Source organism: Spermophilus citellus (genome assembly GCF_964194105.1).
Source record: "Spermophilus citellus genome assembly, chromosome: 10".
Lineage (NCBI taxonomy): Eukaryota > Metazoa > Chordata > Mammalia > Rodentia > Sciuridae > Spermophilus > Spermophilus citellus.
In genome coordinates, this window is record NC_138197.1 from 131,634,063 (window position 1) to 131,649,578 (window position 15,516).

General features: G+C 50.0%; 1 protein-coding gene across 3 annotated transcripts; it reads right to left on the reverse strand.

Moving 5' to 3' along the window:
• Positions 1-644: 644 nt before the first annotated feature.
• On the reverse strand, positions 645-10,658 carry LOC308659077 (malonyl-CoA-acyl carrier protein transacylase, mitochondrial-like). Of its 3 annotated transcripts, none has more exons than XM_081312070.1 (4): positions 8,893-8,975; positions 5,590-5,688; positions 5,262-5,479; positions 645-2,051 (listed from the first exon to the last, which is right to left on the reverse strand). In XM_081312070.1, exons 2-4 carry the CDS (start codon positions 5,603-5,605, stop codon positions 1,602-1,604), a joined length of 684 nt encoding a protein of 227 aa, XP_081168196.1. In that variant the 5' UTR covers positions 5,606-5,688; positions 8,893-8,975; the 3' UTR covers positions 645-1,601. The 3 variants fall into 3 exon arrangements, with proteins under 3 accessions (XP_081168196.1, XP_081168195.1, XP_081168197.1); XM_081312069.1 differs by lacking the exon at positions 5,590-5,688 and adding an exon at positions 10,140-10,658 and having other exon boundaries at positions 660-2,051; positions 8,893-8,980; XM_081312071.1 differs by lacking the exons at positions 5,262-5,479; positions 5,590-5,688 and adding an exon at positions 10,140-10,658 and having other exon boundaries at positions 1,768-2,051; positions 8,893-8,980.
• Positions 10,659-15,516: the final 4,858 nt, after the last annotated feature.

The following is a 15,516-nucleotide window of genomic DNA, read 5'->3' on the forward strand; positions in this document are numbered from 1 at the left end:
AGGCCAGCTGCCGCCTGCACATCTGGCTTCAGGCTGCTTCCACCCATCCCTGGCTGCAGCAGGGCCCAGCAGTCTTCACTGTCCCCAAGCCTTGGGACACTGCAAGAATGGGGACTGGCACATTCCCTCCACACTTGACCCACCTCACACAGAGCCCAGCCCTGTGTGGAGGCGGGTCTTGGTGAACAATGGCTCAGAAAATCCACTGGTCACCTAGTGCCTCTTGATTCCTGAAGCCCTCCACACAGCAGAGCCCTGAGCAGGCCCTGGGCCAGCCAAGGTGGTGGAATAGACCTGGCCCTGGGGACGGCCACTGGGCCTGCTGGGGTGCAGGCTGTCTGGGGACAGTGGAGGGACTTCCCTCAGACCAAGGAGGCTTTAGGGGCCGGCCCATCATGTGCCCACAGAGGGTTAAGGTGACTCTGGGCTCCCTGTGGGGAATACAGGCAGCGCCACTGCACTCAGCCAGACCCCGACTTCAAACAAAAGGGAGGAAATAAAAAGTCCTTTCTAAAGGGCTCCATGCCCTGGATGATACTCAGAGGCGGCTGTGATGAGAACTGAGCTCTGGGGGGAACTCCGCAGTGGTCCTCAGCCAGGGCTGCAGGGAAACCTGGGGGGCATTCTGAGGTCACAATTCCTGGAAGCACTGCTTAGGCGTGGAGTGGCCTGGAGCCAGGACAGAGGGGGACTGGCCCATACACGTCTGGTTTCTGCCCAGAGGCCAACAGGGTCCTGGGCAGAAACACTACAGAATTGAAAATGAGAAGCCCCCATCTAGGGTGTGACTTGTGCCTAAGTAACAGTCGTGTTTTAAGACAATCCAGGGGCTTCATTCCCACTGAGATGTCCCCCTGTCACTGAGAGATGGAAACACCAGGTGCAGAGCTCAGAGTGGCTGGTATTTAATGTCAGCTTGCACAGCTGGACATCAGAGAGTCTTGCTTGGCTCCTGGGGCCACAGGCAGTGACCAGTATGACCATGGATGGCACTTCATAAAGAGGTTGGGGCTCGCTGGGGAGGTCAGGGCCCAGCCATCCTCCCTGCCTCAGCACACCACAGTGCCCAGCTTGCTCAGGGAGCTCTGCCAGGGCAGAGGCCACCTGCTCTCTGGCACACGGCAGGACTTAACATGTGCTCCCTGGCTATAGGAATGTGGTTGAGTGAGGGGTGGACAGTGTGGCTGCCAAGGTCACTTAGATCCTAAGCCTGTTAGATTCAGGGACAAAGGAGCCAGGAGTTTGGCCCCAGGTGACTGGCAGGCTGCAGGGCAGTGCAGGGCCCCTCTGGCTCTGGCCTGGCTGAGGCCATGCTGGTGTGTCCTCAGCATCCACAGGGCAGGGCACCAGCTGCATGGGGCAAACCCTGCCTGTCTGAAGGGGCGGCAGGCGTCCCGCTCTGCAGGTACCCAGTGCCCAGGTGGCCTTGGTCTTCTCGAGGAGGAGGAGTGGCTGCGTCATGGAAAGAAGCCCTCCCTCTCAGTGCTCCTCACGTGGCCCTGGGCACGGGCCCACCTTCCCTCTCCATGCCGGGGCAGCCGGCGGCCGGGAGGGCAGGCCCAGCTCACCGGCTCTGCCCAGGGTCTCGAGCCCCTCAGCAGTCACCGGGGAGACTCGCTGGGGTCCATGTGCGCGTCCGGGTCCTCGCTGGCCCGCAGCACGTCCACGTGGCTGTAGCCCTTCCAGGCCTTCAGGTTACAGCTCCTCAGGATGCTCCCCAGCTGCTGGCCAGGGCCCACTTCCCACGTGCTGGGGAACTCGGTGCCCCTCCTCCTCTCGTATATGGCGTGCATGGTCTGCTCCCACTTCACCGGGGACACCACCTGCTGCCCCAGCAGCTGCCGGATGTGCGTGGGGTGGAGGTACCTGCTCCCACTGACATTAGAGTAGACGGCCACCAGCGGCTTCCTGATGTCCACTGTCTTTAAAACCTGTGCCAGGGGCTGCACAGCGGGCTCCATGAGGCGGGTGTGGAAGCCACCGCTCACAGGCAGCATCTTGGTGCGTCTGAAGTGGTACCTGGAGGAATTCTTCTGGAGAAACCGCAGAGCCTGAGGGGGGAAAAGAGGCTCAGCCAGGCAGGTCTTGGGAAGGACCCCAGGGGCAGAGGCGTGGTCCTCGCTGGGACCAAGTTCCTGGCCTGGGCTCAGCAGTGCGTTTCTCCCATGTGCACACAGGTTTAGTCCCGTGAGCCCTTGCGTGAGAACCTAATTCACATCTTTAGTCCCAGGTGAACGGGCTGGTGTGTGCTGTGTCCCAGAGATCCTGCTTTACAGAGCTGACCATTCCCATGCCCCTAGTGAGAAAGTGACCACAGAACCTCTGAAAAGTTGCCAATGTGGAAATGTGGGTCTGTCCCCGTCTCAGTGCTGACCACTCTGGTGGTTCAGGCAGTGACTTCATATCTTTGAACCTCTTCCCTCTCGTCCCTTTTGCCCACTCTATAAGGCTGCCCAGGAGACTCCTCAGATGTGCTGCCTAAGAGCGTCTCCTAGGTGTGTTCATTCTCCATTAGAATTCTCCCCTCTCCTCAGTGTTACCAGCCTGCTTCTAGTTCCTCCATAATCTTCAAGACCAGAATAAAGAGGCAAAATCCAAGCCCCCTTTCAGGAAGCTCATGAAATAGGCAGCTCAGCTGAGAAAGCCCTGCAGCTATCAGTAGGTTGTGATCTGCAAAGGCCTTTAAAACAGTAAACATTCCTAAGAAGCCCTGGCCTCAGGGCACAACCGAGCCTAGCCACAGTGGGGCTGCTAAAGGAGTTCTGTGCAGGACAACTGCTCCTGACACCACTCCCAGCCTGCTCAGAGGCAGGGCACGGGCAACAAGAGGTGCTCCCTAGTGCACTTGAGGTAGGACTGAAATTGATCCCATGTAGATACATGATCACAGGCACTTTTACTTTACTTGTGCCTCAGTTTCCTCATTTGTAAAATGGGGATGACAATAGTTATCTGCAGGGCTATGAGAACTCTACTTAGCATAAAATTGCTATATAAGCATTATAATAAATTTTCATCATCCACCATGTCCACTGGAAAGTCATTATAATAACAGGACAGCTATCTCTCCCCTAAAAGGGTAGGAAGGATTACCACTTTGGTTTCTTAACTGATCTCTGCATCCTCCAGCCCCACAGGGAAATCGTTCACTGCCCATCCAGGCATGACTGTGGGACGTACATTGACCAGTGAAGCCCACACCATACTTTCCTTGTCTTTAGTCTATCAGGTTCCACAGAGGGTGACCCAGCAGTCTGAACTCTGGGGTGAAAATGGTCAGCGGAGCCCAGCAGGACAGGCAAGTACCACGAGAGGGCACTACGTAGCATGCTGTGGCCACCAAGAGGTTTGGGTTGCTGGCTTCTATAGCACAACTGGGAATGATCTGTCCTGGGACTTCAAGTTTATTATCATCCTCAGTCCATCTGAGGAAGTGCCCCAGAAGCTTTGAGTCTTTTGACAGGGGCCTCCAGAACCCTGTAGCCGTCCACCATGCCTACGCTGTCTTTATGAACTGCATCTATGTGGACAGCCACTCATGGCACCTCCGTGGCATCTGTGGTCTCCAAGCACATTCCAGGTCAGGTTTCTGAACCTGCTCAAGGTTGCTAAGCCAACTCAAGCCCCGGGTTAGGGCCACTGGAGTCAAAGTCTCAATCAAAAGGCTCAGCAGGCTATTCTACGGATGCCCCCTGGCCCAAGCATTGGCCTAGCAGACTCAAGGAGTTTTTTCAATATCAATTGGTGGACAGGGGCCTCTTGCTCAGGTGCCCTCTCTTCCCTGAGTTCTTTGCACTTCCTTGGGTGCCGAACAAATCTGGGACTTCCAGGAGTCCTTACCTACAGTAGATTGGATGTGGCAGAAACACTGTGGAAGATATTCCTGCCTGACCAGGGGCCTCTCCTGGACACTTCGGGGCTACTCCCCAATTAACTGACCTGCCCATCAAGTCAGAACAGTCATAAGAGGCCCTGTGGGCTTTGGCTGATTTAGAGGGACATCTGAGGACATGGGCCTAGAGCAAGCCCTTGGAAGGGACCATCTGGGCATGATCAGGTGGAGGACACTAATTCCACAGTGAGAAAGACTTGGGTTCAAATTCTGCCTCTAGCCAGGAGCTGTAGTGTACGCCTCTAATCCCAGCCACTGGGGAGGCTGAGGCAGGGGGACTACAAGATTGACGTCAGCCTGGGCAACTCAGCAAGACCCTGTCTCAAAAAACCATCTGCCTCTGTCATCTCCAAGCACTTGCATCTCCTCCTGCCTCAGGTTCCTGAGTGTGAAATGGGAATAAGGATCCTTCCAGTTTGGAAGGCTGATGCAGGAGGTCAGTTCAAGGTCAGCCTCAGCAACACAATAAGACCCTCTGTCATTCAGTTAGAACCTGTTTAAAAAAAGGAAAAAAAAAAGATGGGATGTAATTCAGTGGTAGAGAGTGCCCCAGGTTCAAGCTCCAGTATCCAAAAAAAAAAAAAGAGAGAGAGAGAGAGAGAGAGAGAGAGAGAGACTCCCTTCCCTGTGGCACAGGGCGGAGGGGAGGTGCACTAGGTAAGACTTGTACATAGCAGGCCCTCTTGTGGGTTCTGCTGCACTCACTCAGAGGCCAGAGACACTTGGTCCCCAGTTATTCTTTCCCTGGGGTTCCTGCCTCTGCTTAGGATGCCCCCTCCTGGCAAGTTCCTCCTTGTCTTTTAGATGCATATTCTGTGCCCCATGCCCTAGTTCAGCCTGATGCTTCCTCTGCCCCTGGCCTGGAACCACCTGTCCTTGCAGGTCTTTAGCAGCAGGAACTCTGACTAATCAGTCCCAGTGCCCCCAGTGCTTGTTAAACAGCAGATGCTTGATTAGTGACATCTGGGGAAGCAGCAAATGAAAGGAAAGAGGGAAGGAAATTCACCTGTGGGCAAAACCAGACCCCTACCGAAAAGCAGGGTGAGGCAGAGCAATCCAACAGACAGCAGCTCTTCCTCAAAGGAAGCAACCAGGTCAGAAGCATCCAGAGAGGCCCTGAGGATTGCCTGATCCAGTCCCTTGAGCTTACATGCGGACTGGGCTATTTCTTCAGGACCCCTTCTACTGGGGTGCAGTGGGCTGTATCCTAGCCTCCTGACCCCTGCCTCTGCAGCACTCTCTACCACACAGTCCCCTCACCACGCTTGGCCGGGCACCCACTCCAGCATGGGGGCCTCACAGGTACACAGCGACTCCTGCCTGCCCTGCTGGACTGGGCCCCATGAAGGTGGTTCCCATCAACACCAACCTCTAGGTGTCCTGAAATCACCCTGCAATCAGGAAAGAGATAGTTGGCCACCTCACACACAGGACTCTCTATGCCCAATGACTTGCAGTGCTTCTGGGCTTCCAAACAGGCAAAGTTGAACTTGGACCGAGGCTGGCCGAGGACAGATAACATCCCACTGGGAACAGCTTCTGAAGCTTCCTGCATGGTCTCAGCTCGAACCTTCACTGCATACAGACCTACCCAGAAAGAGATGCATTTGGAAAAATCAAAACATACAATGAAGGAGGGAGGCCCAGACAGATGTTGACACTGATGTTTATTACAGCCCAGAGGGCCGCAGTTCTACTTGTTTGTGTCTGCATGCAGAGGGATTACTTCTGCTGTCCAAAGCAAGGAGTCCTCCTTGGCACTACGCGGCAGCCTGAGGGGCCTCCTACCTGGAAACCTGGGTGGTGGAGGACAGGGATTCTCAACCAGGGTGATTCTACCTCAGGCAGGGTCGGGAGACACTTTCTGCTTGTCACAGCTTGGGGAGTCTACTGACACGTGACAGGTACAGGCCAGGAGAGACCATCCTACCGGGCGAAGGACAGGGCCCCTCAAACAAGGAATTGTCTGGTCCTTGATGTCAACATCTCAGCCATGTTGAGCAGCTCAGTAAGGACAGAGAGCAAATGGTAGCTGTACTGCCCAGAACCTCTGACTGGTTGAAATTTCTGGTTAGTAAGATGAGGACCAAAACACCCCATCTGCCTGGGTTGTTGTGAAGACTAGGAATTTATATTATTGTTTAAGAGAAATCATATTGAAAAAAACAAAACAATTAAGAACCAACAGATACATGGGCTGCTGTACAAGCACAAACAAGTAAATGAATTTCAATAAAACATGAATAAAAATGTTGAGAGAACAGGGCTCTGTCCTCACAGGCAGGGCCAGTGACTGTGATGTGAGAATGGCTGTGACTACAGTCACCCCTGCAGGTCCTGGGTCTACTTCCTGGGCAGGGAAGGGCAGACCACGTCTAAAAGAGATGAAAGAACCCACCCAGGCTTGCCGGGCAATGGAGGTCCCCAAGGTCAAGTCCACAAGCTTTCTCTGTGACATCCCTCATGTACTCAGTGCTTAAGACACGTGTATGGGGTTTAGTCCCTCATCCCAGAAACTGTGCAGCACATATATTACTAAGAGCCTGTGGTAGAGCTGGACATGGTAGCATATGCCTGTCATCCCAGCAACTCTGGAGGCTGAGGCAGGAAGATTGCAAGTTCCAGGCCAGCCTCAGCAACTTAGCAAGACTGTCTGAAAAAAAAATTTTAAAAAGGGGTCTGAGGATATGGGGATATAGCTAGTGTGCCCCTAGCTTCGATTCCAGTGACAACAAAGGAGCCCATAAGAGAAAGCAGAGAAAGAACATTAGGGAGGTGGGGGAGCTATGGAACTCTCCATGCTGGCTCGAGAGCAACAGCCAAGCAAATGTCAAATGAAAAACTCAACCCAAAATCGTGAATATATTGTAATTCTGCAAATTGCACATATATAATTAATTCTACAGGTATTAGTTTTACTAAGATATGGAAATATGAAACTCTCCCTTTTCATTTCCTGAATAGTGCTATAACACTTTGTTTAAATAGCGGAGGTGAGCCAGCCGAGTGGGCACAGATGATAAACCAACTGAAGGAGGAAGATCACAGGTCCAAGCCCAGCCTGGGTAATTTAGCAAGACCCTGTCTCAAAATAAAGGACAAAAAGGGCTACGGTAGAGTACCCTGGGTTCAATCCCCAGTATGGGGGTGGGGGATCCCACCACACTCCATTCCCCTTTCTTCCTCTCTCCACCCCTGGTCACCTGTAATCTGCTGTCTCTGTGGATTGAATTCATGCAGTCTGGACATTTCTTTTTTTCTAGTTTCGATTTTTGCAGTGCTGGGGATGGAACCCAGAGCCTTACACCTCCCAGACAGGTGCTCTTCCCCTGAGTCCCTTCCCTAACTCCTGGATGTTTCTTATAAAAGGCACCATCCCCTAGGTCTGATTCTCTCACCTAGGATGTTTCTAAGGTTCAGCCACCTTAGAAAAAAAAAAATTGGTCGGGGGGGGGGGTACTAGGGGTTAAACCCAGGGGCACTTAATCACTGAGCCACATCCCCAGTCCAGTCCTTTTTATTTTTAATTTAAGACAGGGTCTCGCTAAGTTGCTGAGGCTGGCCTTGAACTTGGGATACTCCTGCCTCAGCCTCCCAAGCTGCTGGGATTATAGGCAAGCACCACCACATCCAGCTCTTTATTCCTTTTTTTTTTTTAAAGTATTTATTTTTTAGTTTTCGGGGAACACAACATCTTTGTTTGTATGTGGTGCTGAGGATCTAACCCAGCACTGCGCGCATGCCAGGCGAGCGCGCTACCGCTTGAGCCACATCCCCAGCCCTCTTTATTCCTTTTTATGACTGAAAAATATTCTCCCATCTGGCGAATCAATTTGTTTATCCACATTCATCTGATCAACCTACCTTTTGGCTACTGTAAATAATGCTGCTATAAAAATCTGTGTACAAGTTTTTCTGTGTGGACATGTTCTAATTTCTTAGGTGTATATCTATGAGCAGAATTGTTGGGTCACATGTTTGTCAAAACTGTTTTCCACAGTAGTTGAACTATTTTATATTTCTACCAGCTATGTATGAGGGTTCCTATTTTTCTACATTGTTCTCAATGCTTATTTTCTTTCCTCCTCCTCCTCCTCTTCTTTTTTTTTTTTTTATCTAAAGCTGTCCTAGTGGGTATAAAATACTCTTTCTCTTCTTGTGGTGCTGGGGATGGAATCCATGTCTTCACATATGCTAGACAAGTGCTCTACCACGGAACTACATCTCCAGTCCTTTCGCTTTTATTATTTGAGACAGGGTCTTGATAATTTGCTAAGGCTGGCCTTGAACTTGCCATTCTCCTATCTAGACTCCCAAGTCACTGGGATAATAGGTATGCACCACCATACCTGGGTATGAAGTACTACTTCATTGTGGTACTGATCTGTATTTCCATGATATTTAGTGATGTTGAATATCTTTTCGTGTTTTTTTTTTTTTTTTTTTTGTGTGTGTGTGCCATTTGTGTGTCTTCTCTAAAGAAATGTCAAGTCTTTTCCCTATTTGGTCATAAGCAAAAATCTCTCTATCATGGGGTCTCACTATGTTGCCTGGGCCTGCTTCAAAATCCTGGGCTCAAGGGATCCTCCTGCCTCAGTCTTCCAAGTCGTTGAGATCATAGGCTGGCTACCATGTCCAGCAAGGATCTGATATTAATATATTCCATTTATTTAATGAAGATCTACTGAGCATCTACCAGGAATGACAGGCATGGGCATGTGTGAATGGCCTACAAAGGTACAAGGTAGGGGGGAAAGACAGAAGAGCATGCAGATTTCATGAGATTACAAAACAGAAAGGAAATCCCTACTGAGTCCTTCAGGCTTCAAAGGGAATCGTGGTGAAATAGGGTCCTTGAGATCCAATGTCACCCCATTCCTGGGTTCCCTTCCCTATCACTCCTGAGTAAGTTTAGTATCATTTGTGACAGGTCCCTTATCCTAGTGAGTCCAGCAATATCATCTCCCCACACATGCAAAGCTAAGCCCCTGTCTGTGTACCTTCAGAAAATTCCATGGCTCCAGCAAACACTAGGGCTGCAAATTCTCCCACACTGAATCCAGCAGCAGCAATACAATTTTCAATAACCTGCAGTGAGAGATGCAAAAAATGAGGTCAAATTCTCTGGGAGAGCTTAGTTCCAGGGCTCTGCACCTGAGGGATGAGAGTATTTAGCATCATCATAAGCCAAGTTCTGCTGGCGTGGTGCTCTACCTAGAAGACGGTCAACAGGTGGCCCTGACATTCATTGCGTCCAGCCTTTTACTGATGAGGACATTTCCTGGTAAGGCAGGCTAAAGCCTAGTCATGTCTGGTAACATACAGCCCAACCCAAGGCTCTGGATTCTCTTGTTCCAGCCTGAAGCAGCCTCCCAGGCCACAAGGTATGTAAAAGTGCAGAAATTAAAGGCATGAATTTGGAGTCACAGAGACTGGATTTCTTAGCTTGGGAGAGCTCTCCTATCTCTCTTGAGCCCCCTCTGTGAAATGAGGGCAAGAAAGACCTTCCTCATGTCACTGCCAAGGGAATTTCGTGAAGATATTGTCAATAAAGAGCTCAGCACAGAGCTGGACCTCAGTGAGCACTGAGTAAATGTTATTATCAAGACTCAAGAGGCCAACTTAACTAATCTATTTATATCCCTGAGTCTCCTTTCCTCATCTATAACAACAGTATTTACTTCACAAGGTAGCTGTAAAACTGAAAGACCCTTAAGTATTAGCTTAACATCTACTGTCTTGATACTATTCAATATTAACAGCCATTAACTTCACTTTCAAGTGAAGCCACCTCAAAATGTCATCTTCTCAATGATCCTTCATTTAAGGATGAAGCTTAATCCTTTTAAAATCATTTAATAGTGGCTGGGGGTGTAGCTGTGTGGTTCAACACTTGCCCACCATTCCTGAGGCCCTGGATTCCACCACCAGGGCAATGACACGAATCATTCAATAATTAATTCAACAATTACGGACCAACTTCGGCTCCCAACTCCATTCCCTGCTCTATATTTCCTTTTATAACTGATATCTTTGACATGCTACGTAATTGACACAGCGCTCTTACTATGGACCGCCTCCCCTTGGGTAGGGATTCTCCTTTTGAGCACCGCGCCAACCGCCTACAGCAGCTTAAGGCACCTACGAGAACTCGGAACTCGGTAAGAACCTGCCCAGCATCAGCTATGGAGGCACCCGGCCTGGAAGGCGGGAGCCCGGGCGCAGACCCCCTTCCCTCGGGCCTCACCGCGGGTTGCAGGTGATGGAGCTTCTCGACAGCGGCCAGCGAAGCCACGAAGACAGCGGGCTGGCAGTGCACCGTGCGGTCCAGGTCCTCTTGTGGCCCGTGCAGGCTCAGCTCCAGCAGGTCGTAGCCCAGCACGCGCTGCGCGGCGTCGTAGAGCTCGCGGACGCGCGGGTAGCCGAGCAGACCGCGGCCCATGCCCACCACTTGGCTGCCCTGGCCCGGGAAGAGCAGCACCGAGCACTGGCCGGGCGCCCGCCGCGCCGCCGCCGCCCAGGGCTGCTCCTCCGCTGTCGTCGCGCCTCGTAGCAGCTCTGCCACGTCCACCGCGCTCGGCGGAGGTATTGGGAAGTTAGAGACGCCGCGGCGGCAGCAGACACTCCAGCCCCAGGCCCAAGCGGCCCGCGCGACCCGGGCGCGCATGGTGACACACCTGCTCAGCGCCTGTTACCGTGGCGACTGAGGCCCCACTGCAGCTGCGCCGCGCCGCGTGGTCCTTCGCGCATTTCCTGCCGTGCTCCCCCTGGCACCCGGGGGCGGAAGAGAAAGGTTCCGCAGTTACCGTTTCCGCCGCCGCTGGGGACTGTGCGGCTGGAAGACTGGAACCTACCTAACCGGTGTGTTTCCTTAAACCTCTACAGCCAAGAATAGTTCATAGCACCACACCACAGCGAACCCTCAACACATATTTATGGACTAAATAATGCAAAGCAATGTAATATTTCCTTCTACCTAGAATGTAAAGAGCACCTGAAAGTCTTCCACATTTTTTCTTGCACACGATTCTGCCAAGGCTAAGCAAGATACCAGCTCTCTTTTATGTTTCCTGCAAACCACACACGATTCCCAGCATGTAATATGCACTCGATAAATCTTCTGCTGTTCAACAAAACCCTGGATATTTTTCAGCCTTATTTAATTTCTCACAGCAAGCAGCCGATGCCTAGGTGCAATTATTGTCCTCAGTTTACAGATGAGTAGACAAAGGCTCAAAGGTTGAGTGACAGGTGATTCTGACAGGAGGATTGAAGTTGGGGTTATCCAGCTCTGAGAGCTGTTGTGAGGCCAGGTCAGAGAGAGAGAGTCCAAGTCTGACCTTACCTCTCTCCACCCTTCCCCTCCGTTCTGCACATCCTGACATCCTCCTGTAGAGAACCTAGTGCGCGCAGGCACCACTTCATGGTGAGAAGTTCTAGGTAGAATCGTGTCTTAGTTTAGTTCACTCCAGCTGCTACGGAAGAATGCACAGGCTGGGGAAGGGGCCCAAATAACAGAAACTTCTCACAATTCTGAAGGCTGGGAAGTCCAAGATCAAGGTCCTTGCAGATCCTATGTCTGGTGAGAAGGCTGTCTTCTCATATCTTCATCCCATTATGGAGAGCAGAAACCGAGAACTCCCATGTCTCTTCTTAAATAAGGGCATTGATCCCTTTGATCCCATTCACGAGGCCTCCACCCCTACCTCTAACTATCCTGGCCTTGGGGATTGGGGTTCAACAGATGATGTTTGGACACACATCATTCAGTCCACAGAAAACCACATCAGCAAATCTACTTCACTGAGTTTGTCTGAAGAATCAAATAAGCAGAGGCTGGGGATGTGGCTCAAGCGGTAGCGCGCTCGCCTGGCATGAGTGCGGCCCTGGTTTGATCCTCAGCACCACATACCAACAAAGATGTTGTGTCCGCCAAAATCTAAAAATAAACATTAAAATTCTTTCTCTCTCTCTCTCTCCCCCCTCTCTCTCTCACTAAAAAAATATGTATATATTTAAAAAAAAAAAAAAAGAATCAAATAAGCAAAGACCTAATACTCAGGCTGTCCACGGAAGCCTTGTTTGTTTGTTTTTTTTGTTTTTTTTTTTTTTTTGAGAGAGTGAGAGAGGAGAAAGAGAGAGAGAATTTTTGTTTGTTTGTTTTTAAATATTTATTTTTTAGTTGTATTTGGACACAATACCTTTGTTTTATTTTATTTATTTTTATGTGGTGCTGAGGATCGAACCCAGGGCTTTGCACACGCTAGGTGAGCACTCTACTGCTAAGCCACAACCCCAGCCCTATTTATTTATTTTTAAGGTACTGGGGATTGAACACAGAGGTGCTTTATAGCTGAGTACATGCTTAGTACTTTTTTTGGACAGGGTTTCACTAAATTGCCAAGGCTGGCCTCAAATTCAGGATCCTCTTGCCTCAATTCTCCTAAGTCCATGGGACTACAGGCATGTGCAACCATATTCAGCCAGCCTTGTTTTTGACAAGGAAAAAGTGGAGGTGAACTGCATGTCCAATTAGGGGGGTTAATTAAGTGCCATATTGCAAACATATAGAATGCTGTGGTCATAAAAATGTGAAAGAGATCTTCAAGTTGAGACTTGCACTGAGCACACACTGCCTCCGGAAGCCCATAAATCCCATGAAAGGATTGTTTAACCCCCCAAGGACAGGGAGAACAGGAAAAGGGACCCCATCAACAAGATCTCTGAAAGCTGAAAAGCAGATAAACCGGTATTAGCTGACTTGGTGACCTCAGATGGCTAAATCCCTCTTAGCAGTGGGGAAAGCAGAAAACCCACCCTTCGTCATGCGACAGAGTCCTCAAACACTTAGGAACTGGTGGCAGCAGCTGCTTCTAGATCTGAGGGTCAACGAAGGTAAAGCAAAGGGGAATGTTTGAATATTCTTGACAAAAAAATGGTTAGGTCCTTTGATCCCCTCCCTCTCCCTGGCCCCTGGATGAGCCCTTTCCGCTCTGGCAAACATCTGGGCTAGCTTGGAAAAGGTCGAACCAGAGGGGACTGGGCATGCCAGGGACAGCAGTGAAGTGCCCACTCTGCTGAAACAGTCAACCCTGAATGATGATTGGAGAACCCTGCTCCAGTCTCTCCCCCAGTGAGGACCCAGAAACCTGGAGCCAGACCCTGACTCTCTAGGCCAGGAACTTGAGGACACTGAGGAGTCTGACCAGTCCAAAGGAAAGGCCTAGATATTGGCAATGCAGGGAATTTCCAGACAAATGGCCCATGATGTTCACCTTATATTGAAGTTAAACTAACAAATATCATCCACGAGATTATTTTGTTCCTTCCTTTGAATCCAGCCAAAGATACCCAAGCATCTGAAAGCCCTCATAATCTGGGAAAAAAGGCAACCCGTATAATTTGGAAACTATGAAGACAGAAGCATTGCTTTTAAGAAAACTGTGGCTGTTATCTCTAGGTAAGAGGCGACCCTGCATCTGTGAAACAGGAACAGGAAACAACATTTTATTTTTGCTTTAATTTTTTAAGTGGCCATGGACACAATACCTTCATTTTATTTATTTATTTTATGTGGTGCTGAGGATCAAACCCAGTACCTTGAACATGCGAGGCAAGGGCTCTACCACTGAGCCATAACCCCAGCCCCAGGAAATCACATTTTTTAAAAAAAGAGCATTCAGAGAACAACAACAACAACAAAAATCTCTTGAGTGTTGAAAATAAGAGAGAGAGAGAGCAGGCCCAGCGTGGGGGCACACACCTGTAATCCCTCAACTTGGGAGGTTGATGCAGGAGAATCACAAGTCTCAAGACAGCCTCAGCCACTTAGTAAGACCCTGTCTCAAAATAAAATAAAAAGGGCTGAGCGTGTAGCTCAGAGATAGAGTGCCCCTGAGTTCATCCCCAGTACCACAAATAAAATAAAATAATTAGAGAACAGAATTGAAGAAGCTCCATAGAAGGCCTGAAGAGAAAGTTGAGGATAAAACAAAAAAGCAAACCCTGAAAAATAGGCAAGAAGAGGAAGTCAGAGGAGCAGTCCAGGAAGTTCAGGACCCTGAGTAAGAGGATTCAAAAAGAGAAGTGAGAAAACAGAGGGAAGGAAATTATCCAATTCTGAAAAACAAAGAAGAGGGGTTTCCAAACTGAAAGGGCCTATGGAATGCTGGCCCAACGGACCGAATCAGACCACACGAGGGAGGAGCCATGTGAACTTTCCAAACTCTGGGGCCCAAATCTTAAACTTCCAGGAAGAACCAAGTGGGTTACACACAAAGTCTGCAGCAACAGAACACCCCCGCCGGCTCAGCAGCCAGGTGGCCCTAGCACATGGCAAACCCTCAGAGTCCTGGGTGCTCATCTCCCCCACGGGAAGAACATGAGGTTCACAGTGGTCACCTCCACACACTCTTTATCAAGAACTCCTGGGGGACGGGCTTAACCCAAAGGGGAACCAATAACGAGGATGATCTTGTCCATCTGTTTTCTGTTGCCATAACTGGATATCACAGACTGGGTACTTTACAAAGAAGAGAGGTTTATTCAGCTTGCAAGTCTCCAGGCTGGAAGGCCCAAGGTCAAGGGGCCATATCTGGTGAGGGCCTTCTTGATGGTGGGGACTCTGCAGAGTCCCAGGGTGGTTCAGGGCTTCACATGGCAAGAGGGGAACATGGAAGAGACAGAGTCAAACTGCCCTTTATGAGATGACCCATCGACCCTGCAATGCACTAGTTCATGAATGGATTAGACCATGAAGACAGTAAACCTACTAATCGGGGCTGGGGATTTGGCTCAAGCGGTAGCGCGCTCGCCTGGCATGCGTGCGGCCCGGGTTCGATCCTCAGCACCACATACAAACAAAGATGTTGTGTCCGCCGATTACTAAAAAATAAATATTAAAAAATTCTCTCTCTCTCTCTCTCTCTCTCTCTCTCTCTCTCTCTCTCTCCTCTCTCACTCTATCTTTAAAAAAAAAAAAAAAAAAAAAACCTACTAATCTCCTAAAGGTCCCATCTGGTCTCTCCTGTCTCTCTCTGTCTCCCTCTGCCCCGCCCAGAGCTGAGATGGAGACCTGGGTCCTCATGCACGCTAGACAAGCATTCTACCACTGAGCTCCATCCCCAGCCGTTTTCATTTTATTTTGAGACAGGATCTCACTACATTTCCCAGGCTGGCCTCCAACTTGTGATCCTCCTGCCTCAGCCTCCCAAGAATGGGATTGCAGGTGTGCACCACCACACCTTTCTGATTTGTTATATATGACAGCAGAATGCACTATAATTCATAGTACACATCTAGAGCACAACATTTCATGTCTCTGGTTGTACACAAAGTAGAGTCACAGCATTCATTTTTTCATACATGTACTTAGGGTAATGATGTCCATCTCATTCCACCATCTTTCCTACCCCCATGTCCCCTGGTCCCACCTCTTCATATCTCACGATGGGGATTAATTTTCATGAATTTTGGTGGGAATGTTCAAACCACAGCAGATATAAAATCCAGGAAATGAGGATCCATTCAGGAGACAGGGCAAGGACATCCCAGGGGTCTGGCGCAGGGAGACCCAAGGTGAGGTGTGGCCTGGGCATGTCAGGCTCCTGGGAACAGCATGATTC